This window comes from Lissotriton vulgaris, chromosome 9, assembly GCF_964263255.1.
Source record: "Lissotriton vulgaris chromosome 9, aLisVul1.2, whole genome shotgun sequence".
Taxonomy (NCBI): Eukaryota; Metazoa; Chordata; class Amphibia; order Caudata; family Salamandridae; genus Lissotriton; species Lissotriton vulgaris.
In genome coordinates this window covers 937,978,684-938,006,423 of record NC_141697.1, presented here as the reverse complement: position 1 = coordinate 938,006,423, position 27,740 = coordinate 937,978,684, and the positions used below count along the sequence as shown (strand labels likewise).

The window sequence follows — 27,740 nt, the reverse complement described above, 5'->3', positions numbered from 1 at the left end:
GAACGAAATGATTTAGTCATGGCCTTTTTAATCGTCTTTGTTGATTTGGAAGATACAATTGTTGATCCCAGAACGGTATGATGTGTTGGGCATTGGTTACAAGATAAAAGTTCCTGTCTGTAGTAACTTCCACATTTTTATTTAGGTGAAGCCCATTCTGTACCATATACTTTAAGCCTTTCATCTCAGAACTATCCTTCTGTGAAGTACTTGCTGATACATGCACCTGGACAATGTGTCCCAAGAAATGGCAGTGAAGAAACCCAGAATAGGAGAGCAGATCCTCAAATTGGTACAGGTAGGCCATGCAGCTCCAGACACCTCTTTCAAATCCTTTGTATTGAGGTGCAAAAGCTTCCATCCAAATATAAATTCAAGGGATGCTGGTAAATACTGATTCTTTGACTATCCTGGACTAGCTACGTGAATTAAGTGCTAAGAGCGTTCATCAGCATATCGTTCCCTGCTGGAACCCCTTGTTAATGTTCAGCGAATCAGAAAAAGAACACATAAAAGGGATATACATTTTCAAAGTGACAGATTTCATTTTTAACAGTATTCTCTCTTCCAACCAGTGGCTGCAGGAAATTCATACAGAATTGAGCAGAAGGGAAAACAAAACAGAAAGTATGTGGTGTAAAAAGTTTGGTCCGAAATTAGACTCACAGTATAGCTTACAACAAAATACATTTTAAGGGCAGACCTGAGCATTACTAGCAAGTGTTCCAAGTGAGTTATTCTGTTAATCCGAGTTTGAGAAAATATTGCTTTAGATATGAAACTCATGTTACATTTATTATAAAATTCATTGCTTTCTAACAGACCTATTTAGTCGAGCACAGGCTTTGTTTTACTCCCAGAGATAGGACGTTGTCTCTGTTTTGTGTGGACCAACTTTAATTGCTGCAAGATCTCCATGAGGTTAAGGTACAGCCCTATTGGTGCAATGGGATGACTCACAGTGCTGATAGTACACATGGTTAGATAACTGGCACATCGGTCTTAACCTGCTGCCCCTAGTCTAAGACGCAGATGAGTAGTTTGTGGTGCAGTTCGCCAGAATTGCCCTTAAATTAATTGCGCCCGCAGTGGCACACTATCACTATGATGCCACAGGGAGCCAAACAAAACCTTAAGCATCTTGCAAGATAACTGGAAATGCAAATTGGCCTCCAGAGAAGGGAACTTTGGAATTTCTGTGAAGGTCTATTTGAAAAACAGCAGCAAAAACAGGGACAAGGTTGTTTCCTTAAGAGTTTTCTTGTCACAAACGTATAATTTAACAGTGAATCCGAATTGTTTTCTAAGGTTAAACATTTTGATATTTTTGTGCGGTCATCATTCCCAGTGCTGTATTGTCTTTTATTTTTAAGGGAACGGGGGTAATGGGGTGTAATGTGTTGTGTGAGTATAGGTGTTGTACGTCCCAATCGGCTGTGTAAAAAGAATATATAAAAAAATAGTCCTTCAACGTTGAAGGAACACAAAACTGCTCATTGTTTCAATAGTGTTTGCAGGATTGATAAATAGTTCCCAGCTTTTTAAATTTATCATTGGCTATATCCCATTTAAACACGGCTCTTTAGCAACCAGCAGAAAGTTTGACAGACAAGACAGTGATCTTCCTTCAGCGGAGCTGCTGGAGAGGATTGTGCGACCTTCAAATTCAACACAATTGGATTTGCACAACCCATGGATTACAAACCCACAAAATCACTGTCGGGTTCCAGCCTCATCACTAATCAGAACTGCAACACTGATATAATCGCAATCCAAATTGTCTCCGCAAGATATTTTAGCACCTGTGACATGTTGTAGCCATGGCCTTTATTATTATTTAAAATACTCTCCCTTACCCACTGCCACATATGTTCTTCTACCACTGACCAAAAGCGTTCAGGTCTCCGTCTTCAGTGGTACAGGTCTGCCACTAAATCCTTCCTTCAAATAGCACACCAGAGAATTATGTGCATACTTGTATCTATTTCGAAACGGTTTACAATGCGGTCAAGAAAGGACTACTGTTGGCTAAATGTTGTCCAGACCAAATCAGCACTGGATCACACAACAGAAGGTCCTCTGCATATGCTACACCACTAATACCCAAAGCACCAAGGCAATTATGACCAGTTGCATGCCACACAGCTCATGATTTTGAAAGTACTCACTGAGTAGAATATTACTTGCAGTTCCTATAAAACCAACAAGCATTTCTAGCATATCCAGTGAAAATATAATGCAACAAATAGAACTGCTTTCTAAATTTCCCAATGTTCCAGCCATATTACCTACTACACTGATAAGCAACAGGAGTAATTTGAAAACCTACTATCAAATTCCTCTCTAGAGTGTAATGCCACACTCTGTTTCACAGCGATGTAGCTAAATTTGGCCACAACATGTCCAATTGTTTTCATGATCTCTTGCTTAAAGCTTCATTTGCAGCTCCTGTGGTTGATGTAGGCCTCATTTAAGGGTATAGTAGTGAGTAGGCACAAAAGGCATCTTGCTAATAATGGCATCCACAGACTTCTTCCGCACTTCAACTTTGACAGGGGTCCCGACTTTGCTGTTTCCTGCCTCCACGTATCCCATGGCAACATTCTGCTTCAAGCAAGGAGAGGGGCAGCCACTCGTAACCTCTCCTGGATCAAGGAAGTGAAATAAATAGCAATGGTTACAGAGACACAGTGAAACCAAGGAAAAAAACGTTTTCTGAGTAACCATGTTAATCAATCTCCAACTAAGTGACCAAGATACCCACTCACTGTGAAGGATCCAGGTCATAAAAATGTGTTTCCTAGAAACAAAACTCTGAATGAGTGAGATACCATGTGTAAGCTCTGTTTGTCATTTGAACTATGGTGTGGTTACTTTTTTGCCATCAACAGGACACATCTGGCACTAGGACAAGGCAGTTCCACAGCCAAAGGAACCTCTGCCTACAATCCCAGACAGCTGGTACAGAAAAACAGAAACAAAAGTCATACCTGGTATAAAGGACTGAAACTGATGTCATACTGACATTTTTCAGTCTTCCGTCCCTTCTTCTTGCCATTTAACTACAAGCCCGCTAATATTATACAACAGGCCATACATTAATAAGTGCCATATGCAGTGTTTAATGTGATATCCCTCGTGTAGCGCCTTCATCATATTTCTGAAACATTGTGTTCCTTGACAGGACTTACCAATATTCATTTAAAGATTGCTTTTGAAATCTTTTTTCACATAATCTTTTAAATGAAACACAAAGGCGGTATCTTACAGTGATTTATAAGCGTGGTGTACACTGCAAAACCATGAAGATGGTCCTACTTCGTATCACCTAGGCAAAGGGATGGCCAAGACTGATATTATAAACTACAGATACCATCTAAGGAGAACAAGAATGGTTAAAGAGCACAGAAGAAAATACACCTCCCAGAGAGCCATTCGGCCTAAAAAGAACAAATGACGCGACATGTGGTATCGGTGAAATATCAATCAAGGTAAAGAAAAATGAGTAAATTAGATGAGGTGGGGCAGAAAAAAGTAAATAATGATCTACTCACCAATCACACTCCCATCAGCATTGAGAATTGAGATGTGCTGCCTTACAGGGGGGCCTGTTGATATCAGACCAACTCGTTTCCTCCCAACTTTTCCTTTAATCTGAGGCACAATGATGGATGCTCCAGGGAAATCCATTGCTGTTCTCCGGCGCTTCCCTATAATGCATAACAACACAAACAGTAAGATTAGCATTAACTTATGACCTGTACTCCTCCGAGAACAGCTGAACCAGACCCAGTAGAAGGTGTAGCGGGATAGCACACGATTATTAGAGACCTCACACACTACCATATAATTACAATAATTTACCTACTTGCATGCAACTCAAGGGGGAAGGGGGGATTGTTCTGTTGTTAAGGGGGTATTGATGATGCATACCAAAGAACGTTACAGGCAAGGTGTGTACATCAGAAACCAGATCAGAACATACAAACAATTATATGTATTGACACTATTCATTTTTTTCTTTTTTTTTATTTAGAACCAGTATCAACAAAAGATAATACATATAGCATGAAATACAGTGAGTAAAAATATATTACATTTAGATTCAATAAAAGAGCAAAAAAACAATACATACAGTAACAGTTATAATGTACAGTAATGAAACGAAGAGCAGAAAACTAACGGGGAAATGAATTAACGGAGAATAGAAAAAGCAAAAGCATATGTAGAACAAAAAGAAGTCGGATTTAGCTCAGCCAATTCTACTAGGAAATAAACCTTCTTTCCAAGTAGAGATTGGACTCCAAAGTTCTTTGCCGCGAAGATTTGTTTTAATTCCCCTGGTGGCAAATACTGCAGATTCAAAGTTAAAAACGGCTAGAAAGCGAGCTAACCACATTTGGAAGCTGGGAGGAAGACTATCCTTCCAACACGCAGACAAAATTAATCTCAGTACGGCTGTACCTATAAATAATAATCTTTGTTCCGCTCTAGTTAAGTTTATCGAGCTATCATATCCCAAAACATATAGGGTGTCAGATTCGGGGAGTTTATGATGAAAAACTTTCTCCCAAAATGAAGCAATTATATTTTTTATAGGAAGAAGCTCGGGACAGTTACTGAACATGTGAATTAACGTCGCTGGGCCTTGTGAGCAGCGTGGGCATAGGTCAGTTTCCCTTTTACCCCAAACGAAAAGTTTGGCCGGGGTAAAATATAAATCGTAAATAGTTTTATACAATTGTGCCCTTAAGTTACTAGCCATAAACAAATTATTACTCATATCAAGCATTTTATCTATATCAATATCGGGGTTATTTAATTTTACCGCCCATTTAGTTTCTGTTTTCTCGATATCATCCTTATTATTTGTTAATAAAATATCGTATAACGTTACTATCCTAGTTTTTGCAACCTTACAAGCTTCTATTAGGTCGTTTTTCTGGAGACTAAGTCTTTTTTTGCTTTTAATTTTGCATGCAATTGAGCAAACTTGAGAAAGTCCCCTTCTGGAAGACCAAATTTTATTTTTAAATCTTGAAATGTAGTATGTGGGCCGTTTACCCAAACATCTTTAACTGATCTTATGCCCAGGCTGTACCATTTCTTGGCGGTATGATCAAAATCGAGACCAGAAGTAATGGTCGATTGATTGACACTATTCAAATGCCAATAAAATATGGTTTCTAAAAAAAATAAACTTATGACCTGTACTCTTCCCTTCGAGACACCAAACAATCTTAGATGGTGCTGTAAACTACAATACCTATGCCTACGGCTTAATTAACGAGACCAGTAGGGGAAGACTTTGTGCTTACTCAGAACCACCTAGCATTCAGAAAACAACTTAAAACTTGGATATTCGACAAGTAATTCCCCACCCTTCCTCTAGCGCCTTGAGACCCTATGGGTATGTAGCGCGCTATATAAATCTCTTGACTTGACTTGACTTGACTACTGTGGAAAAAGCATTTCACAAATTTACAAATCATGGCTTTCTGCTCTTACAATCTGATACCAAACGGTCCATTTGATTCCTCTTGGTCATTATAATATGAAGGGGAACTGTGACTAATACTGTGGGGGCAGCTTGAACAGTGCGTTACACCATCTTAGTTACTGAAACAGTGAGTATGGATATTGAAGTTCAGAAATGTTATGTATTCCAGTTTACATCCATAATCTTCACATTTATTGGTACTGGTGGGTAACTTGACATTTGTGTCACCTGATGTGCAAACCGACTGTGGCAGCCTTTGATGTGGACAGCTGGATATATCCTAAAACAAAGTGTCTGTGTCACAGTTTCCCAGAGGGCCCCCGTTTTGTCCAGTCTTTTATTGTGGTACCAAACCCTCCTGCTTTCATTGCTTAGTCGATCGTAATCTGACCACTGTCCCGTGTTTCAAAAGAGCCAGAGCTGGAGGCCGCTCTTTTTGTGCCAAGGCCCCTGTTCTGTGGAATTCCCTACCTCTATCTATCAGAAAGATTGAGAACCATCTGCACTTCAGGAAATACCTAAAAATATGGCTCTTCTCCATCTAATGTCTGCCCTTTTCTGTGAGGTTTTTCCATTTTCGAGGTCTAGCGCCAGGAAGCCCAATTTTTGGGGTAGCTATACGCATTACAAATCGAAACCAAAGAATTGACCTAGTGCTTTCTTTGTGAGTTATGGAGAGATGCTTGTGTGGTATAATCACTGACAAAAAGAACAGTGGGAAAATAAATCACAGCAGAAATCAGATATATGATACAACTGTAACAATTATTTATAACTTGTTCCACACCATTATTAAATTATAAGCCTAGCAGAGGGCATGAAGATGTGTCCTTGAACAAATAGGGATAATGCAAACAGATACTGGGCACATCTTGGGAGGGGAAAACTCTTGATAAGATGTAAACATTTCTTCAAGGAGTGTGTGTTTATGCAAAAGCACCAACTCTGATTTGACATGTTTCACTATAGGGTCAAGGAAGGGAGTCAAAGTCATCTTTAGCTGAAGGATCCTACTGCCCTGCTCTTGGGATGAAATCTTTAACACGGGTATCCTTTGCCATCAAGCATGTAATCAAACTATTAAATTCTACTATGTAATTACAACTGTGGAGCACAACACTGTAGGAGCTGCTTGAACCGGTAATGAAGGGCCATTGGGGTGCCTCCTTTTGGATTGTGTGCAACAGGCATCAATCAAACTCACACTAAGCAATATCACACTTAGTAATATCACTGAGATAAGAGTCATCAAAATGTGTGTCCATAAAGTTTACGCTTGCAACCTGGCACCTTAAACTTTAGGAGTTCAAAGTATGAGCAACACACTTTTTTGATGTACTGAAAACAAAATAGTCTACGTTTGTCTTCTTCTGCAGCTGGTTGGGGGATAATGGGAGATTTAAATGGATTTTAAAAGTTGTAAGTGCTGGGGCTAAGTTAATATGACATGATTAACTGTATGATGGTGGGATTGCCACTGGAAGAGTTCTTCTAAATAATTACGCTTTGCAGTTGGACGCCAATTTGGGGGCAGCAAAGATTGGTGGTCGATATTCTTTTCAGTGTCGACAAGCATAACCTCATAAAAGGACATCAACCGAGCGGACACACCACTGGGACACCCGTATGCTTCCAATCCTCATGCTCCGTGCTGCACTTCAGTTGTAGTCTCATCCCAATATCTTTTAATGAATTATTCTGATACCTTTGTTCTTAACTCTACAACTTAAAAAAAGAAAGAAAGAACCTATCTATATTAAAATTAAGTAATGAGGCAAAAGCTAAATTTAACACACCTCTTCTATCTAAGAATCAGTCTATCATTAAAGTCTCATAGAACAAACAAATTATTCAAAGTTTACAAGATTCAATTCCCACGCGTTTATCAGCAGTGCTTTGCAATGTCTGCTTTGTCGTGGCAGAAATGCGTGCTCCTTATTAACAGTACAACCTATGGATTTTCCTAATTACTGAAACCTGGTTGTCTCTTGATAGCTGACCTATTAGCCACTCAAGACTGTAAACTCATTCATGTTATGAGGGAAGGCAAAAAAAGAGGGTTGGCATAATGTCAATTTATCAGAATTCACCGTTTTTAAAACAAAGTGACTTTTACCATTCTGCAATGTGCCAATTGGATTGTCACTCTAAAAGCAAAATTACCTGTATTCTTGTTCATCACCCTCCTCCTCCAAATGTCCTGATAAATCCTTCGCACTTTAGCGGCCGAAGTAGGCAACATTATATCTCTTAAAGGACATTGTTATAATAAATTGGTAATCCTACAGGTCTTTCAATCCATTTTAAACAAACTATGGAGGTTCTTCAATTACAACTGTTATCCATGGACTTCTTCATCATGGTAATGAATTCAAGGTCTGGGAACATATGTGCTGTGAGAACTTGATGTTTTTTTCCTTAGCATTGCCCACAATACCTGTTTGCATTACTATGCTTGGATATAACATGTAACTTGTGATTCAATTGATCCTCATGTAAAGCGCTCTGATATCCTTCGGGATCTGGTCCGCGCTATGTAAAACTTTATTAACAAATAAATAAATTGGTCAACATCCTTCATTTCTGCCACTATGGATTACTGACCTTCCTCTAGGCCTCGGGCCCCTTGTATGCAGATGGATTGCTTTCCTCACTTCTATGTGTATCTCCTCTATGGCATTGAAAACTCTTTTGCAGTAAACGCTGCACTTCACATTCCAGATGAGAAGATTCAGACCGGCTGGTGAGCCCCACAATCCTGTACACTAGCAGACTGTGTCTCATTTTCTAGGCACTCCAATTTCCCTTGAAGATGTACCAAAAAGTAGACAGACTTAGGAGGGGAATATGATTTCGCTCAGACACCACTTATTATTATATATAGAGGGACAAATCTTGGCCACAAAGGGTCGATTGGAAGGTACATTGACCACCCAGGTTTGCATTTCTGCTCCAAATGAAAACAAAGAAGGACTCTTTGACAAAACATTTCCTTTAATAGCAAATTTTTGAAGAGGCAAACTATATATAGGTGGAAATCACAATCTATCATTAGACCATGTTAGCGACCAATAAGGGCATGCTAGCCACTCCGAGAGACTCCCTCTATCCCTACTAAAGTCTACAGAATACTTCAACTTGGTCAATGTGAGGAGAGCCCATCATCCTGCTGTAAGAGACTTTACTCTTTAATGCACGTAGTACCTCGTCAAGTATAGACCTTTTGCTGATGCGGAGATCAGCTTTAAAATAAGCTACCTCTATCACAAAAGGCATACAACTCCTATCAGACCTTGCACCGGTGATGATGTCTTAAAACTCTGCCATAGCCGAGACACATGGTGCATGAATGATATTGCATTTAGAGACTGAGACTTACAGAATCCAATCTGGGAAGCTTTGGAAGGGGACTTTTAAGAAAATATTAATGACAAAAGTCACTAAATAGGGCCAGGAATTAACATAACAGCTCAAATCCAAACATGAGCAAACTTGCACAGGTAGACTATATGCAGAGAAGCAAAAGACAAGAGACAAGTTGAAACAAATGTTGATAGGAGAAACAACCTGTATAATGCTCTGAATTAAACACCTTTACTATGTTCTGGGAGAAAAGTAACCAGATGCATGGCTTATAAAATGGGAGCTCTACAAACTCTTAATTCGATGGAGTGGCTGGTTAGAGGGGAGGATGGCACTGCAATTAACCTAGAAAATATGGAAAACAAATTTTAACATTCCTGAGAGCTCTACAGGGCAGAGAGCACATCTAAAGCGGGGCAAGATGAAAACCTAGCTGATGAACGATGCCCAGGGATAGGCCTTAAGGCGCAAGAAAGACCAATAGAGGTTTTGAGGCAACCAAGAAAATATCCATTACAAAAATCAGGACAGCTTCATTTTATAAAGCATTAAAAGACTTATTGTTGGCTCACATAGCATAGGTATTAAGACATGTTTGGTCTCAGATGGAGTAATTGACACAAGAATGGAATCGGAGACAATATTACTTCTCACACCCAACAAGGATCCCACGTCCCTTGGGTCATATAGGCAAATAGCACTACTAAATAAGGAAGTAAAAAATACACAAGGATATTGACCATATGATTTTTAGTTCATGTCCAACATCAATACTCCCAGTTCCATGAGGTTTAATAAATAACAGCCAGGTAATGGATAACAATTGTCAGGCCCCAAACCTTTGCACTGCCATTGCAGGTAAAAATACCATCCAGTTCCTTCTCTCGCTAAACATGTAGGTGTTTGGCAAGGTCGGTCACTGCTCTCAAAGACAGCCAGAAAACAACTTTAGGGCCCAATATCTGATCATATATCTAATAAAATTTAGCATTTCCCTCCACTATGATCAGGATGAAAAAGGTTACAAATCCACAAATAATCCTTACCAGGAGTTCAAGACAGGGGTGTCCACTATCCCCAGACCCTTTTCGCTCTAGTGCTGGGGCCTCTAGTGCAGCAAAATAACTCTAAACCATGAATTCACAAGGTGAAGCTGGTGTATCTTCATTCAAAACTGGCATTATTGGCAGATGATGTGCTATATTTTATAAAGGATACTGCATGGTTGACACCAAATCTAGTAAAAGAATTGTTAAGTTGCCTAACCCGCATCCCAGAGTATCAGGTCCTAAAATAAATTACTCAAAATATGTTGGCTTGGTGGGGAGGGGGTTCTGGCAAATCTTCCCATCTTATTCAGAAATACTTCACCCTCATAGATTCACTTGAATAAATGATCCCTTAGAATACTTGAGCATGAGATTGGCTGCCAGCATTACCCACCTGCCGGATACCAAGATTCCTCCAGGCACCACCTACTCGAGAACCTATACAGGTGGGGTAAACTGGAAACGCGCTTGTCAGCCAGCAAGCTTGCATATAGATGAACTTCCATATTTGTAATATTCATCAAATGCTACCACTAGCATTCCTGGATAAAGTGCTGAAGAGGATTCAGTCTAAATTTTTTGCTTTTAATGGAGCAAAAAGGATCCAGGGTACCTAGAGTAAAATAACTCAAATGTATTTATTGGGCACGCCTAGTTTTTCCATAAATAGAATGCAACATATATGTGATGTAATTGAGCCCTCAAATACATCTCACTACACTCCAAACTTGAAAGTTCTAAAAGTTGAGAAAGAGTATTCCGCCAAGACAGTCCATGTGCCGCCTTAGCTGTCCCACAAGTTTAGAGAGAGGAGAACCTTTTATAGTCTACCTCTGTCGTATTACAATGCTGAAACATGATTGGTTCGGAGAGGAGGTGTCACTACCATTCTGTCACTCCTAACACCTATTTTACACAAACTTGATGAACTGCTTTTGAATCCCTGTTGAAATATCACTGTAGTTAAATAAACAATCACTCCCAAGCCTTCCTGTTTTCTTCCTGGGAGATGGAATTAAGCATATACATTAGAGACAATCCTGGATGAACATTTGGTCCAAGGCAGCCATAACATCAATATGTAAGTATAAAGAAAACACCTACAAAATTCTAACGTGATGATACCTATAACCAATGAGATTTCATGTAGTGTTTGGCTCTGCAGAAGAATACTAGTGCGGCTGTGGGGAGACAGGTACAACGGTACAAGTGGTGGTCATGCAACCATACAAATCTTTTAGAAAGAAATAATGTTGCAGACCAGGACTGTAGCAGATATTGAATTAAAACTTGATCCTACGATTTGGGGATAACCAAGATTACCGCTTACCACCTTAATGGGTAAACTCTGCACCCATATGCAAGTGGCAGCAAGGCTGTCCATTGCACACTCCTGGAATCTACCTGCCCCAGGCATTGTGGTGATCTACATTTTGGTCAATATATGCGCTAGAAAAGCAAATCAGAACTGTATGAGACAGAACAAACAAATGTAAAAAAAATGGTTCAATTTAGCATATAATTAAAAGACAATGGTTGTCATTGTGGAGGCCCAGGGTGCATGTCGGAGGTGCAGTACAGATCAGGCCTCTATCACCCCCGCTCTCCTTTTGATCCTTGTCATCAAGTTAATGATTTTTTGCTTATATACTTAACTAGGCGGTACTACTAATGTCTTATTTTCCTGGATTTATTGGGGTAATAGACCTTCAACACTATTATTGTCACATTACCTGTAGACTTCTAGAAACTTGTGAATAATATTAACTGCAGATAGTGGTTTTGCACGCTGAACTAATTGTCATACGTCTCTGTACCACAAAACGTTAAACAAAGGTTTGAGAAATAAAAAATAAATACAAAATAAAATGCTGTCATTACTCAAATGTGGGTATTTAAACATGGACTATAAATTTGCCAGCAAAGTCATAGAAAAGTGCATGGTAAGGACATTACCACTGAGAGTGCACCCTGATCAAATTGGATTAATTCATAAAATATTAGGCGGTTTTGGAATGACCTCAAAAGGAAATCTTTTACAGCCCCAACCCCAGTGGAGTTAATGGTGGACCTAGAAAAGGCCTCTGACACAATCAATTGAGGGTATATATTCAAGGTTCTGAGGAATGTAGGGCACAGAGAAAATATGATGAAATGGATAATGATGATACATACCTCTCCAACTGCCAGCCTTAGGACCGATCAAATGATATCTGACTGATATAATATTGGTAAAGGAACTAGAAGAGGATCTCTTTTGATTGTCTTATTAGCCATGTATCCTCAGACGAGCTGCTTTCAGGCATGGCAGTGGGCATGTTGGTTTTAGGTAGAGCAATGTTGTCTGTCTCTTTATAGGAAGATAAAATGTTAGTGTATTTGAGGGATGCCGCCACAAGACATGGCTAGATAGTAGAGGCATCTTAACACTTAAGGGATATGTCTGGCCTGAAGTTCAAATGGTCCTGTGTGCTCCAGATTCCATTATTTCAGATGCAAATTCATTGCCCACCTTGAACGGTACCTTGGAATAGATTACTTTCCACTACTTCGGAACACAAGTTTATCATGACAAGGCTGATGTCACTGACGGTAGGACAATGAGGGCCATCAAGAATAGTACAGCGTTCGTAAGGTAAATTGACCCTCATGACCTTAGACAGGAGAGCATTGAAGAAAATGAATAATCTGTCACACTATCAGTGTATTTAAGGTATGCCACCATAGGACATGGCAGGGTAGTAGAAGCATTTGAGCTTAAAGCATGTGTCTGACCTGAAGGTGAAATGGTCCTATGTGTTCCGGATTACATTATCACACCTGCAATTTCTGGCCCACCATGAACTGTGCGCTGAAATGGAAACATCATACTTTCTGCTACTTAGGAACACAAGTTTATCATGATATGGTAGATGTGACTGATGGTAATACAGGTAGGACAATGATGGCCATTAAGAATAATTTAGCTACCGAAAGGTCACCGACTCATGATCTTCTGTAGGAGAGCATTGAAGAAAATGGAGAATCTGTCTCGCCTCGTTAACAGTTTCTACAATACACCTTTGACACTGGCCTAAATAATTAAGGGTTTAGGTGGCATGGTACTAACCAATGTTCCCTCTAACTTTTCCCCCTGTGTGCGGCAGTGTAAGGTCTCTGTGTGCTACAGCCAAGGCTATGTGCACCAAGAACCTGACCGCATGTGTGGGTGCAGCGGCAAATATCAGTGCAAATATCACTCAAAACTTTCACTTAAAAAAGTGAAAAGACGGTGCATTTCCACACATACAGCACCACATAAATTCATGTTTGAAAACTATTACTTCAAAATAACACTTCTCAATACACTGACATACTTCGATTAACTAAAATAAAACTTGAAGAGACTATCATATTTTTGCACATTTGCTGCAAGAAGTTTTTATAAATCAATTTAATCCAAAAACAACATTTCGGGATTATTGTGCTTACATTGTCAAAATGCATTAGATAGGGTTCATAACAACGATGACCCATCCCCCAAACATAAGAATACTATCTCATACATACACAGTATCAGCCACCATGCCACTCTTTTAGTTGCAGAGTTGTACTGCTAAGGACGTTATTGCTTGTCCTTTTTATATCTTTTCCTTAAATCCTGAATGCCATCCTAAAACATGTAGTTTGTGTTAACATAATCTCTCAATGTAGTTGAGAGACTCATGTTTAGAGTTATCTTTGCACTATATGAATATCACCTAGTAATTGGACAAAATATTATGATACACCAGTACAGTGACATGGCTTATCGTCTAAATACGTTACGTGCCTGCAATATGTGTGCAGTAACTTGTTCTTCACGGCGCATGTTATTCATGTGGTAGTTATCCAGAAAGAAGTGTGTGTTTTGCAATATTATGTTCCGTTGTAGTAAACTGAGGTTGGCAGAACCTCTGGCCTGACAATGTAGTGCCCTAAGTGCAAAAAACGAAATTTGCAGTCTAAGGGAGACTTGCAATGGACACATCTCCCTGACATTTTGGTCTCAGTATCTGCAGCACCCTGAGCTACGTATAGGTCTCATCAGATTTCAGTGTAGCACTCATGGCAGGTAGCGGGGGCTATGGACATAAAAGCACCAGTCTTGCTTCTAGATTTGTTGCACTCTTTTCATGACCAGGAGCGAGTCTGCGAGGCAGATTGTATGGCTTTTTGAAAATATTCTTGCTCAAGAAAGTGGCCGTGATGCTTCCAGACGGCGCTGCTGTTGTGTGTGTTTTTTTTATGCACAAGTTACTTACCTTCGGTAATGATATATCTTTAAGAAACATTAGTAGTGATAGATTCCTTACCTTAGAATTACCCCCAGGAGTCAGATTGGATCCGGAAAGTTTTTTGGGCAGCAGTACCCCTATGCGTCGGTAGGCGTCGTAGTGCGGCTCCGCGGGCGTCGTTGGCGTCGGGATAATGTAACTGGACCTACTTAGATGGGTCCATGCATGCTGATGTCAGTTCTGTGCATGACTTTCCGTGCCAGGAACGCAGATCTATGCAAGAAACTGACCACTGGTGCCATGAAATTAGGGCCCTGAAAGGATGACCTTAACCCTAGAAATCAGTTCATAAAACGGGGGGGATGGGTGGGGCGGTAAGTAATCTACCACTACTAATGTTTCTTACAGATATATCATTACCGAAGGTAAGTAACTTGTGCATCTGAAAGAAACACATAGTGATAGATTCCTTATCTTAGAATAGATACCCCAGCAATACCAACCCCGGTGGTGGGTCTGTGAACCAATATCACACTAGAAAGTCCTGAAGAACAGAACAACCAAAGAAGCTGTCTCTCCGGACTTGGATGTCCAGGCAGTAGTGCTTGGTAAACGTGTGCAGCGAGGCCCACGTAGCTGCCTGACAGATGTCATGCAAGGGAACTCCCCGTCACAGAGCAGTAGTGGCTGCCGTCGCCCTGGTAGAGTGGGCGCGCAACCCCACCGGAGGCTCCTTTTTAGCCAAGCAGTAACAAGCCCTTATGCACAGAACGACCCACCGAGAGATGGTCCGCTTGTGCACAGCCCAACCTTTCTTGGCACCCAGTTATGTGCAGTCCAGATAGAAAGAGAGCGCATGTTTTGGGTCCAGACGGTGGAGCCTCTCTTCCTCTTTTCAGGGATGCTGAGGCGGAAAGAAGGTGGGCTCAGTGATGGTCGGCCCGATGTGAAAGGCAGTGACAACCTTTGGCAGAAAAGAAGGACGAGGCCTTAGAACAACTTTGTCCAGATGGACAGAGAGTAAAGTAGGCTTAAACGAAAGAGCCCGGAGCTCACTCCCACTTTTGGCAGAGGTGATGGCACCCAGGAAAGCAGTCTTTAGAGTGAGGAGACGAAGAGGGCAATTGTGAAGTGGCTCAAAGGGAGCACACATCAGGAAAGTAAGAACTAGATTCATGTCCCACTGAGGCATCACAAAAGGAAAAGGAGGAAACTTGTGCAGGATGCCTTTCAAGAATCTATTTACAACAGGGGACTTGAAAAGGGAAGGCTGACCTGGAAGCCTTAAAAAGGGGTAAATGGCAGCGAGATAGCTCTTGATAGAGCCCAGAGCAGAGCCCTGCTGGGCCAAAGAGAGAAGAAAAAGAAGAACCTCTGAAAGAGGGGCAGAAAGTGGATCTACAGTCTTTGCTGTGCACCATGCCACAAACTTATTCCACCTGCAGGCATATACCGTCTTAGTGGAGGGACGCCTGGCTGCCAAAATAACATTACAGACTTCGGGAGGCAGGTCAAAAGACGTCAACTGCTGTCGCTCAATCTCCACGCAAGGAGGTGGAGACTGGACAGGTTCGGGTGGAAAACCGTCCCCTGCTGCTGCGACAGAAGATCCTCTGAAGAGGCAGACGGATCGGGGGATCAATGCTCATACTGAGTAGCTCGAGATACCATAATCTTCGAGCCCAGTCCGGAGCCACAAGGAGGACTTGGGCCAGGTCGCGCCTGATCTTCTTAACCGCATCGCTGCTGCAGTGATTTTTGCGCTGTGCGGCTTTTTTCGCAAAACCGCGTTACATGACTAGCTCAGCTCGTCATCAGCACACGCCACCCGTGGCTGATGACGAGCTGAGCTCGTCATCAGCATCGAAGGGGTTAAGCACTGTGGGCAGTAGTGGTATAGGCGGAAAGGCGTATAACAGACCGCAATTCCACTCGCAATGAAAAGCGTCGCCGAGCGAGTGCGCCTTGGAAATTCCAATGTGCAGAACTGATGACATTGCGCGTTCTCTTCGGTGGCGAATAGATCTAACCAAGGCTCTCCCCATTGCTGAAAGAGACCTTGCGCCACGTCCGAGTTCAGACGCCATTTGTGATCCATCATGCACCGGCGGCTGAGTTTGTCCGCCCTGGCGTTCAAAGAAACTGGCAGGTGTTGAACCACCAGGGACATGCCCTGATGTTCCTGTCAAGTCCAGATGTGCAGAGCCTCTTGGCAAAGGATTCACGACCTCACCTCGCCCCTGTTTGGTACAGTACCACATGGCGGTGGTGTTGTCGGTGAACACCTGCACTACTCTCCCCATGACAGAAGGAAGGAATGCCTTCAGTGCAAGTCGGATCACCCGAAGCTCCAGAAGGTTGATGTGGAGCTTGGACTCCACCGGAGACCAGAGGCCTCTGATCTCCGCCTCCCCCATTTGGCTGCCCATTCCCCGAAGAGACGCGTCCGTCACAACTGTATGTTCCGGTTGGGGAAGGGAGAGGGATCTCCCATTCACCCAATTGCGATTCGTGAGCCACCACTGCAATTGCTGTGCAGTGCTCTCTGAGATCTGGACGTGATCGGACAGGTTGCCCTGATGCTGTGCCCCCTGGAACTTCAGGTCCCACTGCAGAGCCTGTATATGCCATCTGGCATGATCCACCAGCAGGATGCAGGAGGCCATCAGACCCAGAAGTCTAAGGGTCATCCTGACCGAAACCCGGGACAAAGGCTGAAAGATCGGAATCATAGCCTGAATGTCCCGTACTCGCTGCTCGGGAGAATAAACCCGAAACCAAAGAGTCCAGAACCGGTCCGATGAAAAGGAGCTTCTGTGAGGGAATCAGGCAAGACTTCGGCATGTTGATGGATAACCCCAGCAAACGCAGGAGGTCGGCCGTAGTCTGGAAGTGGGAGACAACTGCCTTCAACAGTCAGTCATCGAGATAGAGGAAGACGGAAACCTCTGATCTGCGCAGATGAGCTGCCACCACCGCCATCACTTTCGTGAACACCTGAGGGGCGCTGGTAAGGCCAAAGGGGAGCACAGTGAATTGAAAGTGCTCATGGCCTACCGTGAATTGCAGGTAGGGCCTGTGGGCATGCAGGACAGGAATATGAAAATAGGCGCCCCGGCAAATCCAACGCCATTATCCAGTCTTGCAGGTCTGGCGCAGACAAGACCTACGCAAGTGTGAGCATCTTGAACTTCTCCTTTCGGAGGAAGCGATTAACGTTCCGAAGGTCTAGGATAGGACGCAGGCACATGTCCTTCTTTGGAACCAGAAAGTAGTGGGAATAACAACTACAACCTACTTCTGGCGTCGGAACGCGCTCAATGGCCCCCTTGGCCAAGAGGGCAGCAACTTCCTGCTGGAGAAGCGCCAAGTGATCCCCGCACATGTGGTGGTACTGAGGTGGCATGGCTGGAGGGGTTGTCTCTAAGGAGAGGGAGTAGCCCTTTCGGACAATTTGCAGCACCCAATTGTGCGAGGTGATGTTGTGCCAGTGGCAGAGAGGATGGCGTATTCGTCCACCCACTGGCGTCTGATGGGCCTTAAATGTCGGACTAGAAAGCCTTTGAAGTGAATGCTGCGGGGGTGGAAGTGGACTGACCACCCGCTGGCCTCCTGAACCACCACCACGGTTCCCACGTCCGCAACCACGCTGAGGTTGTTGCTGCTGTGGTCTGTGGCTCTGCGAACGCTGTGGGGTGCCCCTTCCGTAGCCACGAAAGGAACGAAAGCAGAAGGTGGAGGAGGCTGAGCAGCAGACAGGCCCAAGGACTTGGCCGTAGCCTGCGAGTCCTTGAAGCGCTCCAATGCACTATCTGCCTTATGGCCAAAAAGGCGAATGCCATCAAAGGGCATGTCCATCAGAGTGTTCTGGACATCCCCTGAGAAGCCAGCTGTCCTCAACCAGGCGTGGTGCCGAAGTGGAAATCAACCTGCCCAGTGAGTCGGCGGGTCTAGCCCACAACGTATGGTGAACTTTGCTGCGCCTCTCCCACAGAGAGCATGTATGACGGCCCAAGAGGCATGCGGTGCTCACCGACCGTAGACCTAAGCTGGCAGATGAAAACAGTTTCTTCCCAAACTGATCCAGCTTCTTGGATTCCCTATCCGGAGGTGCGGTAGGGAACGTGCTATGGGATGTAGAGACTTGGACAACCAAGCTCTCAGGGGTGGGGTGTTGGGTAAGGAAGAGGGGGTCGCCCGGAGCCGGGCGATGGTGTCGGGCCACATTCCTATCCACAGGAACCCATGTGTTGGGCCTGGACCAGGTGCCCAAAAGAACGTTGGATAGTGCTTCATTAAAAGGCAGCAAGGGCTCCAAAGAGGTAGCCGCCGGTTAGAGCACTTCTGTCAGGAGATTAGTCCTGACGGCTACCTTAGGGAGTTCGAGGTGGAGAGCTTTGGCCGCCCTACACAACACCACTGCATAACTGGCTCCCTCCTTCGTAGCCACGGTAGGAGGAGACAGCATGCCAAGGTCAGGCGAGGTGTCAAGATCACTGCCCTCCCCCAAATACTCTGGCCAGTCCGGATCATAAGCACAATCCTGTGCTAGAGGGTCCTCAGACCCCGCCCAGTCCTCCCCTTCCGTAGAAGTCTGTGGAACAGGCTTAAAATAAGGAGGAGGGATATAGAGCACAAAAGGGCCCATCGGCGACGGCATCGGGCGATGCCAATCCGGCACGTGTCCAGGTCGGGCTGAATCTGGGGACGACATCGTCCCGAAGAGCGGGCGACGTCAGAGGCGGTGCCGGGAGATCGGAGATGGTGGAGGTGTCACTAGGTCAACCGGCGTCAATCGGGATCCGATCCTGGATCCTTGGGGGTACTGCGGCGTCGGGGCCGGAGCCGTGGGCAACACCGGGGCCGGAGCCGCCTGAAATGGCAAAGCAGGACCACCAGTTGGGCCCCAGTCGGGCCTGCAGGCGCACCGGCGGGGTCAGACAGCCCAAAGAATCGGTCCATGGCAGCAAGAAACTCTTGCACCTGAGCAGGCGTCGCCCCCGCACATGGGAAGGGGGGGTAGACTGGGAGCCGTGGGGTGGCACCACCCGCACCCTCAGCCGCGACGGGCGTGAGAAGTCGAAGAGCAACAATGCTTCTTTTACTTCTTTTTGGAATGCTTCGACTTACCTGACCCCGAGTGCGAAGTCTTCGATCCAGAAGAATCATGGGGACGACACTGCGACCGGTCCCTCGACGTCCCATGGGTCAGGGACCTCGAGGGTGCGGAGCCGAATTCCGGACTTCAAGCAACTTTTGGGACCACTCCCGGAAAGTCTTCGACGCCATGGCCCGGCAGTCAGGGCACGCCTTGGGGTCATGGTCGCGCCCCAGGCAGTAGAGACACATGCGGTGTGGGTCCGTCACCAACATCATGCGATGACACTCCCCACAGTTCTTGAAACCGGGCATCCCTCGACACCAGGAGTCGATCGACTCGAAAAGATGAGGTGAAAGGCCTCAAAAAACTCAGTCCAAAAAATGACTTGGGGTACTTGCTCTTCCTGGATGTGCGCTTGCTGGCGCGGAAAAAGAAAGAACTGACGTCAGCGCGCGTGGTCGCGTCGAAGTAGCTCCAGCGACGTCTTCCCGGCATCAACGACGCACGCGGAGCCGCACGTCGACACCTACCGACAAGCAGGGGTACTGCTGACGAAAAAACTTTCCGGATCCAATCTGACGCCAGATAAGGAATCAATCACTACGTGTTTCTTTCAGATATAACCAATTTTATTAAAAGTTTTGTATCAAACACATGGCATAGCATAGTACAAGAGTTGATCAATATACAAGTACGGCATGTCAGCAATCTCATATATTAATAGTATACAGCAGTGCATAAAACCATAATAATCACACCATTTCCCCCACACACGTTCATGTTTCTTGGGACAGCCACGGTCCTCAAATATCGGCTTCTCCCGCTATGCTTACCAGTTCACCCCTGCGTGCCAACCTCTATAACAGTCGGTGGCCTTTGTCCCGCTTCGCAACTAAGCAAGCTGCCCCCAGAAAAGCACGCTCATTCTTAGGGCCCCCTACCACCTCCATAAGACCTAGTAATACAACACGGGCATCAACTCTAGCAGGACAGTCCAGGACAGTAGATAATACTTGACCCATATCCTCCCAAAAGGGTCTCAGCACAGGGTACTCCCAATCAACATGGAAAAAGTCTGCTGAGGGAACTGTGTAGCATATGCACACTGCTTGAGCATCAGAGAGTACATTTTGTAAGCACCTCGGAGTGAGGTACATCACGTGCAGGTAGTTGAACTGTACCATACGCAGCCGCACCGAGATCGCCAGCTCTGTAGGTGCCATGTAAGCCTCCCTTCAGTCATCTTCATCCAGCTCTCCCACCCAGGATGCCCACATCTGCCTGACCCTCTTGAGACCGTCCGGGGCATGGATTACTAAGGAGCAATAAACCGCCAAAGTGGCCCCTTTACCTAGTCACCCCAAGAAGAATATTCCAGCAGGTACTCACTCTGGAGTTTGTGAGCTAGCAAAGCATGGCGTAGTTGGAGGTACCAAAAGAACTGCAAGTTAGACAGTGGGTACTTAGCTTTTGGTTCCTGAAATGACAATGTTCCCGCTCCTGAAGACCTCCCCAAGGTACGAGATCCCAATGCGATCCTATGGCAGAAAACCCTTCAGCGTCGAGGGTTGACCTCGACACAGAGTAGTCATCTCGGTGAGGTGATGGTCCCAACCAATAAGGCGAAGGGCCACCCTCCAGCAAGTGAGGGATACCTGCATGCACAAAGACAATGTACTTGGCTCGTACCCCATAAAGGAGATCAAGCAAGCCACCCACACTTGGTGAATACATTTCAAACTGATGTGCCAGGTCATCCCATTCCCCCTGGTGAACCAGTCGTTAATCGGCACCTTGTGTGCTGCCGGATAGTATAGGTATGGATCTGATAAACTCAGCCCGCTGTCAAAAGGAGATTTGCGCAGGGAAGGAAATACCACCTAGGGTCGACCCCCAGCCCACACAAGTTAGTAATTTTAGCGGTCATAGAATGAAACCATTTTTGGGGAATGCAATACAGATAATTACCCAACACGTATAAATAGCACACAATTTTGAAAAGTGCTGTGCGCCCCATAGAGTTCAATGGCAGCGTGGCCCAACGGCCGAGATCTTGATCTAGCCGCCGGTCCAGTCCCCAAAAGTTGAGGGCCCAGGCCAGATCAGGAATGGGAAACATGTGGCCCCCCCTAAATATTTAAAGGAGTTGTGCCGAGTACGAATGTTGAGACACCAGACCTGCCCTACAGAAGCACCCTTTACCTCCCCTAAACAGGATGTGCCTTCATTAACCTGAAGCCCAGTTGCTCACCGTACAATCGAAGAAGTATCAGGCAACAGGCCCAAATGCCACAGACCTTTTAAAAACAGGTGCATGTCATCCGTGTATAGTTCCAACAGGTCTTCAAGGGCAATCCCCCATCGCCAGCCTGAAATCTCAGCATCACAGCGTATCAGCCATGCCAGAGGCTCTATCACCAATGCAAATGGCATGGGGACAGTGGGCACCCCTGGTGTGTGCCCCGCTCAATGGGACACGCAGGAGACAGGACCCTATTCACTGGACCTGTGCAGTCGGAGAGTGGTAGAGAAGCTGAACCATACGATGGTACCCCTCCCCACTCCTTCCATGAAGGTCCATGACACGGTATCAAATGGTTTCTTAAAATCAACTAACAAGAGTGCCATTGAGCTCCGATGCCCAGGCAAGCGATACATGGACCCGCCTAATACAGTGACGTGTGCTACTGCCCAACATGAATCCACACTGCTCCGGGTCAACGAGATTAGGCAGGGCCCGTCTGAGCTGCTCAGCTAACACTTTTGCATCGATCTTGAGATCAGTGTTGATCAACGAAATTGGGCAATAAATGGAGCAGTAGTCCTTAGGGAGACCTTCCTTGGGCAGGACGACTATGGTGGAGCAGTCCAACTCTGGCAGAAACGACCCCGGCTCCAAGGAGGTTGAATAGAGATTCAGAAGATGGGGACATAGGATCTCTTAGAAGAGGTTGTAATACTCAATGGGGTACCATTTTCCCGGTTTGCAAACCTGACACTGCGACACTCACTTCCTCGAGCATTAGACCTTGGTCCAGCTCCAGGGCCAAGACACTGTGTATAGTCAGCAGCGGTATGCTATCCAAAAAGGGGTTGGCAACCTCCGCTGACAGCGGAAGACACTGCGAGCATAACCCTTGGTACAAATTAGCAAAGGTCGGGGCAATTGCGGGATGCTCCTCTTGGGGATGACCCAATGAGTCCCGAATCACCGGAACCACTCGGTCAGACACCACATGGGTGGCCAGCCTGCAGAACAATTTGCCTGATATGTCCCCTGAGGCTTACACCCTCTGTGTGGTGGCCCTTCAACATTGTCTGGTCTCTTCCAAGGAAACCTGCTAAAGTTCAAACGGGCCATGGCCAGGAGGCAACGAGATTGCTCAGTATTGCAGTGGTGAAGAGCAACTTCCAATCGAACTATCTGGGTTTCAAAGTCGGTCAGGCACGTCAGACGGAGCATCTCAGCCTGCCAAATGTGACCTTTAATATGGCCTCTCAAGGATGGCTTACTAGCCACCCATAGCATTGCCATTGATGTTACCAAACCGTCGTTGAGCTCAAAGAACTGACGCGATTCTTCCTCGACAAAGGCCTCACATGCAGAGCTCTGCAAGTACCATGCATTAAACCTCCAGGCAGGCTGCAAGACAGGGAGTTGAGTTCCCCACGATAGCAACAGCGAAGCGTGATCGGAGATACCACGCAGAAGCATACGCACCCATTTGAACCGAGGGAAGATCCGCAGCCGGCAGCCACATCAAGTCTATGTGGGATTACGCTGCATGCACTGCAGATTGGTTGGTGCAAGCCCGCTGAGTAGGATGCCAGGAGCACCAGGCATTGCAAAGATCCAGCGAATCCACCCACGAGGACAAGCAGACTGATCGGGAATGCCTGGCAGGGTATGGGGTGGAGGAGGCGTCCAGGACCAGGTCCAGAATCACATTAAAGTCTCCTCATATCATTGTGATGCTCTGAGGGAGTCAGGACAAAGGATCTCAGCAACTGCAGAGAAGGCTGCAGCAGGGGCAGCAGGACATAACAGGATATAAAATTATAGTGCCTCACTTCCAACTGGCCCTCAAGTGTTCCTGTGGTGCGCTGTAACAGCTATGGGATGAGATTTTTGCAACAGTATAGCAACTCCTCTGGAGGCACGTTTAAAACCTGAATGGTAAACCCTGTAATAGTTGAACCAACCCACGAAGGGGGTTCCCCAGCCAACAGGATTAGACAGTAGACCCTAATGACCTAGATTGCAAGGCCATTGCAAGTGAACCATTGTTATCAGCCTAGCTTCCGCTGTTAATCTAGAAGGGAAAAACACTGGTAAAACAAAACAGACAGAGAGATAAACTAGGCTCAAAATCCAACAATCCCTCTCCCCAACAACACCTCCTCCCCACAAGTCACCCCCGGATGCATCTGTTGCCCTAACTAATTATCCCAAAACCTCTAACTGGGGGAATTGATACACCACTGTGGTCCATATGCGTCCATACAACAGGATTCAACACCTGACAACGAAGTATACCACATGAGAACAAACTTCCCTTCCAGTGCCACACAGAAATAATACCCAGAGCTGAAGGAAAGGCATACCAGCCAAAACCCACAACAGGAGGGGAAGGGAAGCTAGCACACCCATCCCCCCAGCAGACAGTCATAGCCTGCCCCATCAGCATTGTAACTCAATAGGAAACGTCCAGGTCAAGGAGGACCAGAGAGCTGAGATGAGGAGCCTAAGTCCATCTCCGCAGAGCAAAAAAAACAATGAAGTATCCAAGGTGGTATCAACCTCCCTCGGTGAGCCGGGTCCAGGGTAGGCCCCTCTCGAGCCAAGAACGAGTCCCCCTCCCCAGCCCCACAGTCAATTTGAGGCCTCCGTGAGCAGGAGCGCACCCCCTCCGTCAACGATGTGAAAGTGACCCAGTTCGCTCCTTTGTATCCCCTGATAGATGTTGCTCGGGGAAGGGGGGGGGAGAGGGGGCATTGCAGCAGCCAGCCCTCAGTCACCTACTCCCAGGCCTGATCCGGTGTATCAAAGAAGAAAGTGCGAGACAGGAATAAGATCTTAAGGCGGGCGGGAAACAGAAGCACATAACGTAGGCCTAAGGCCAGGGAGCTTCTGCTTCACTTTGGCGAAGGAGCGCCACTGCTGCTGTATCGCCTTTATGTAGTCTGAAAATAAGAGATTCTTTGTGTTGTCAACCCGCAGATCAGGATGGTGTGTGCCTCAGTCTTTAAAGTTAAGCAGCCGCAGGATAAAAGGCCAAGGGGAGGCCCCAGGAGGACGTCTCGGGACCAAGAAGTGGTGCGCTCTTTCAATGACAAACAAAGTGGACAGTTTATTTTCAGGCATCCACTGTTAGAACTAGTCCTCTAGCATTCTAGCTAGGCCCCTCTGCTTCACAGATTCAAGCAGGGCAATGAGTCAAAGATAACTACGCCAAGACATATTTTTGGTGTCCTCCTCTGTCTCCATCAAGGAAGACACCGAGCTTATCAGCTTGGACATTTGGCTTTTTCGTCCTTGGCAGAGGAGACGCAGTTTTCTACCTCAGTGGTCTTGTCCACCACATTTCGCAAAGCCTGGCGCAGGAATGAGAGTTCCACTGGTGGGCCATCTACTTTAGATTCTACAGTGTCCCAGGAGTCCTGTGTGGCCTTGAGGATCACATCCAAATTTGCAGCCCTCTGTCACCCCAAATCAGGCATCTGATCAGTCCAACCCTCTCCACGCTGGATAGGGGCGGTCGACTGGACGTATACTGGTCCATCTTCATTTGGGATGGCGACTTCAGCGGCACCTTCCCACCCCATCCTCCACAGTAAGGGGTCTGCAATGAGGATAAGCAGGAAGCCCAACCACCTCCAGGGGAAGGGCTTCGGGCAGCTCAAGGAGAGGGTAAGGGCCACCAGCTACTCGGGCCCCAGACAGCAGGTCCAGAAAAAGAAGGTCAAGGAGGGGGGGGGGGGGGTCAATAAGCGACCGCATGCAGTCCGTAGGTGATGCCAGTAGACATCCGGCTGCAGCTCAAGCCTTCATTTAAGGCCCCCTTCACCAGAACCCCTCAATGCCCCCCAATGCCCCGGAGACAACAGTGCAGTGGCAGTTCATATCAAACTTGGCTGCATACTTTGGGTCCTAACGCAAGCTGCTGGAGGGGGGGCATCCACCTCTCACGTCCACTGCAGGCACTGAAGGCCAGCCGGCATGCCACAAATACAGGACCCAGGCAGGACTCCCCAGGACCCGGGAGTAGTTAGGGGGGGGAACCCCAGCTGTACAAGAGCAGGGTCCATCACCCTACTTTGCTCGGTGCAGTCAAAGTCACTCAAGTCCCAGGGGGGAGGGCCAACCAGCTCCACAAGACCTTAGACCAGCCAAAGACCGAGATCACCAGCCAGGCAACCTGTGCACCCCTCCTACCTCTGACCTGGGCAGCACCGCCGCAGCATTCCAATGCAGCCGCAGCAGTATGTCGAGGACATTTTCCCTGCACCTCCCGGCACCTCTCCGTTGCCACAATGAGGGAAGGACACCTCTCCGGCATCAACGAGGGGAGAGGGCCCACCCCCGCCAGGCTCCAACTTGCGGGGCAGCTCCACACTGTGTGGCCAGCACAATCGGGCACCGACTGCTGCCTGCACCCACCCAGTCACCGGCGTACTCAGGCAAGAGGGGGTGCCCTGAGGCAGGGCTCCCTCACACAAGCAAGCAATCATCTTTGCTGGGGCCCCGCCCCTCCGGATCACAGGAAGTCTAGCTGGATGGTTTTGCCCAGCCCAGCAGCTCCACAAAAGAGAACGGTCCTGGCAGAGGCCCGCTAATTCAGTAGGCCTCCACTTTGAGGCCGCGGCCCATTGGCTCCAAATCGAGTCAAGGAAGGGTTCTTTCGATACCCAGAGCCTGGCATGGAGCCCCGGTGCCCCTGAGATGCAGGAGGGCATCATTGTCAGGCAGGATGACGACAGATCTTCATCGGGCAACAGGAGCAGGACTAGAGCTCGACCTCCATCTTGGCCGCCCAGGTCACACCTGTTGTGTGGGTTTTAAATATATTAGAGATCATGAAAGCATGCATCATGTTTAGAGACACGGCTACTATTGTGTGGCTTTTTAAATATATTAGTGATCATGATAGCACTGCAGTCCCGTAACACGACGTGTGCTTTCATACTCACTAATCTATTTAAAACGCCGCACAACAGCAGAGCCGGCAAGAAGCATGACCAGCACTATCATGAGCATGAACACTTTCAAAAAGCCACACAATCTGCCCACACCTATTAAAGAAAGGAATGCATAAAGTCTAAAAGCACGATGTGTGCTTTCATAATCACTAATATATTAAAAAAGCCACACGACAGTAGCACCGCCTTGAAGCATGACGGGTGCTTTCATGAGCATGAATACTTTCAAAAAGCCACACAATCTGCCTCGCAGACACCTTCCTATAAACAAAAGGAATGCAGCAAGTCTAGAAGCACGACTTGTGCTTTCATAATCACTACCATATTTAAAACACCACACAATAGCAGTGAGGTCTAGAAGCATGCAGGTGCTTTCATGAGCATGAATACTTTCAAAAAGCCACACAATCTGCCTCGCAGACACCTTCCTATAAACAAAAGGAATGCAGCAAGTCTAGAAGCACGACTTGTGCTTTCATAATCACTACCATATTTAAAACACCACACAATAGCAGTGAGGTCTAGAAGCATGCAGGTGCTTTCATGAGCATGAATACTTTTTAAAAGCCACACAATCTGCGCCACAGCTGCGTTCCTATTAACGAAAGGAGCCATTTGCAGGAGCCATTTGCTGCTGAACTTGTGACACTCCTTAACCCCACAGGCTGCTGTGGAAGAGGAATGCTTACTTGCTGCTCACGAAGCAAGGGGTGGGCGCGCGCCAGGTAATGAAGTCCAGAGAATCAGTATTAAGTTTCAAAAAAGTCTTTATTTCTAATCGGATCATTCTCATGAAATGGGAGCATTACACTCAGCCAACGCATTTTGTTCTCACATGAAGAACTTCGTCAGGGATCCATTAAGGCTACCCCAAGCGTGCAGTGTCTTGTGTGAAGCGCGCACACACTTCACTGTACAGCCCGTCCTGCGACAGACTACTCAGATGCGACTCCGACAACTGGGAGGCCGAACCTGGCCCTGGGAAATCCCGATTGCGTCCAGTGTCATTGCCTGAAGCACCGACCTTGCGCATCATTCGTACTATCTTCTATTACCGTAGACCTATTTAAAGAGGCCAGACCTGGCTTCTTGAACACCCTACACTATGCCCACTGCACCTAACTGGAGCGCATCTCTGTGTAGCAGCTTTACATTATCGTGAGGATACTCGCCTTAATGGAGCCCTGACGAAGTTCTCCATGTGAGAGCGAAACACGTTGACCGAGTGTAATGCTCCCATGTCGTGAGCATTAATCGATTGGAAATAAAGA

At 46.1% G+C, this 27,740-nt stretch overlaps 1 protein-coding gene across 1 annotated transcript in view; it reads right to left on the bottom strand.

The window, feature by feature from the left end:
* Window positions 1-523: 523 nt before the first annotated feature.
* Window positions 524-27,740, bottom strand: part of AMT (aminomethyltransferase) — a 214,919-nt gene continuing 187,702 nt past the window's right edge. Inside the window, exons 8-9 of the mRNA XM_086938787.1 lie at window positions 3,555-3,710; window positions 524-2,645 (exon numbers count right to left, since the gene is read on the bottom strand). Coding sequence (XP_086794913.1) covers window positions 2,467-2,645; window positions 3,555-3,710 — 335 coding nt within the window. The 3' untranslated portion in view covers window positions 524-2,466. The remainder of the gene's footprint in view (window positions 2,646-3,554; window positions 3,711-27,740) is intronic.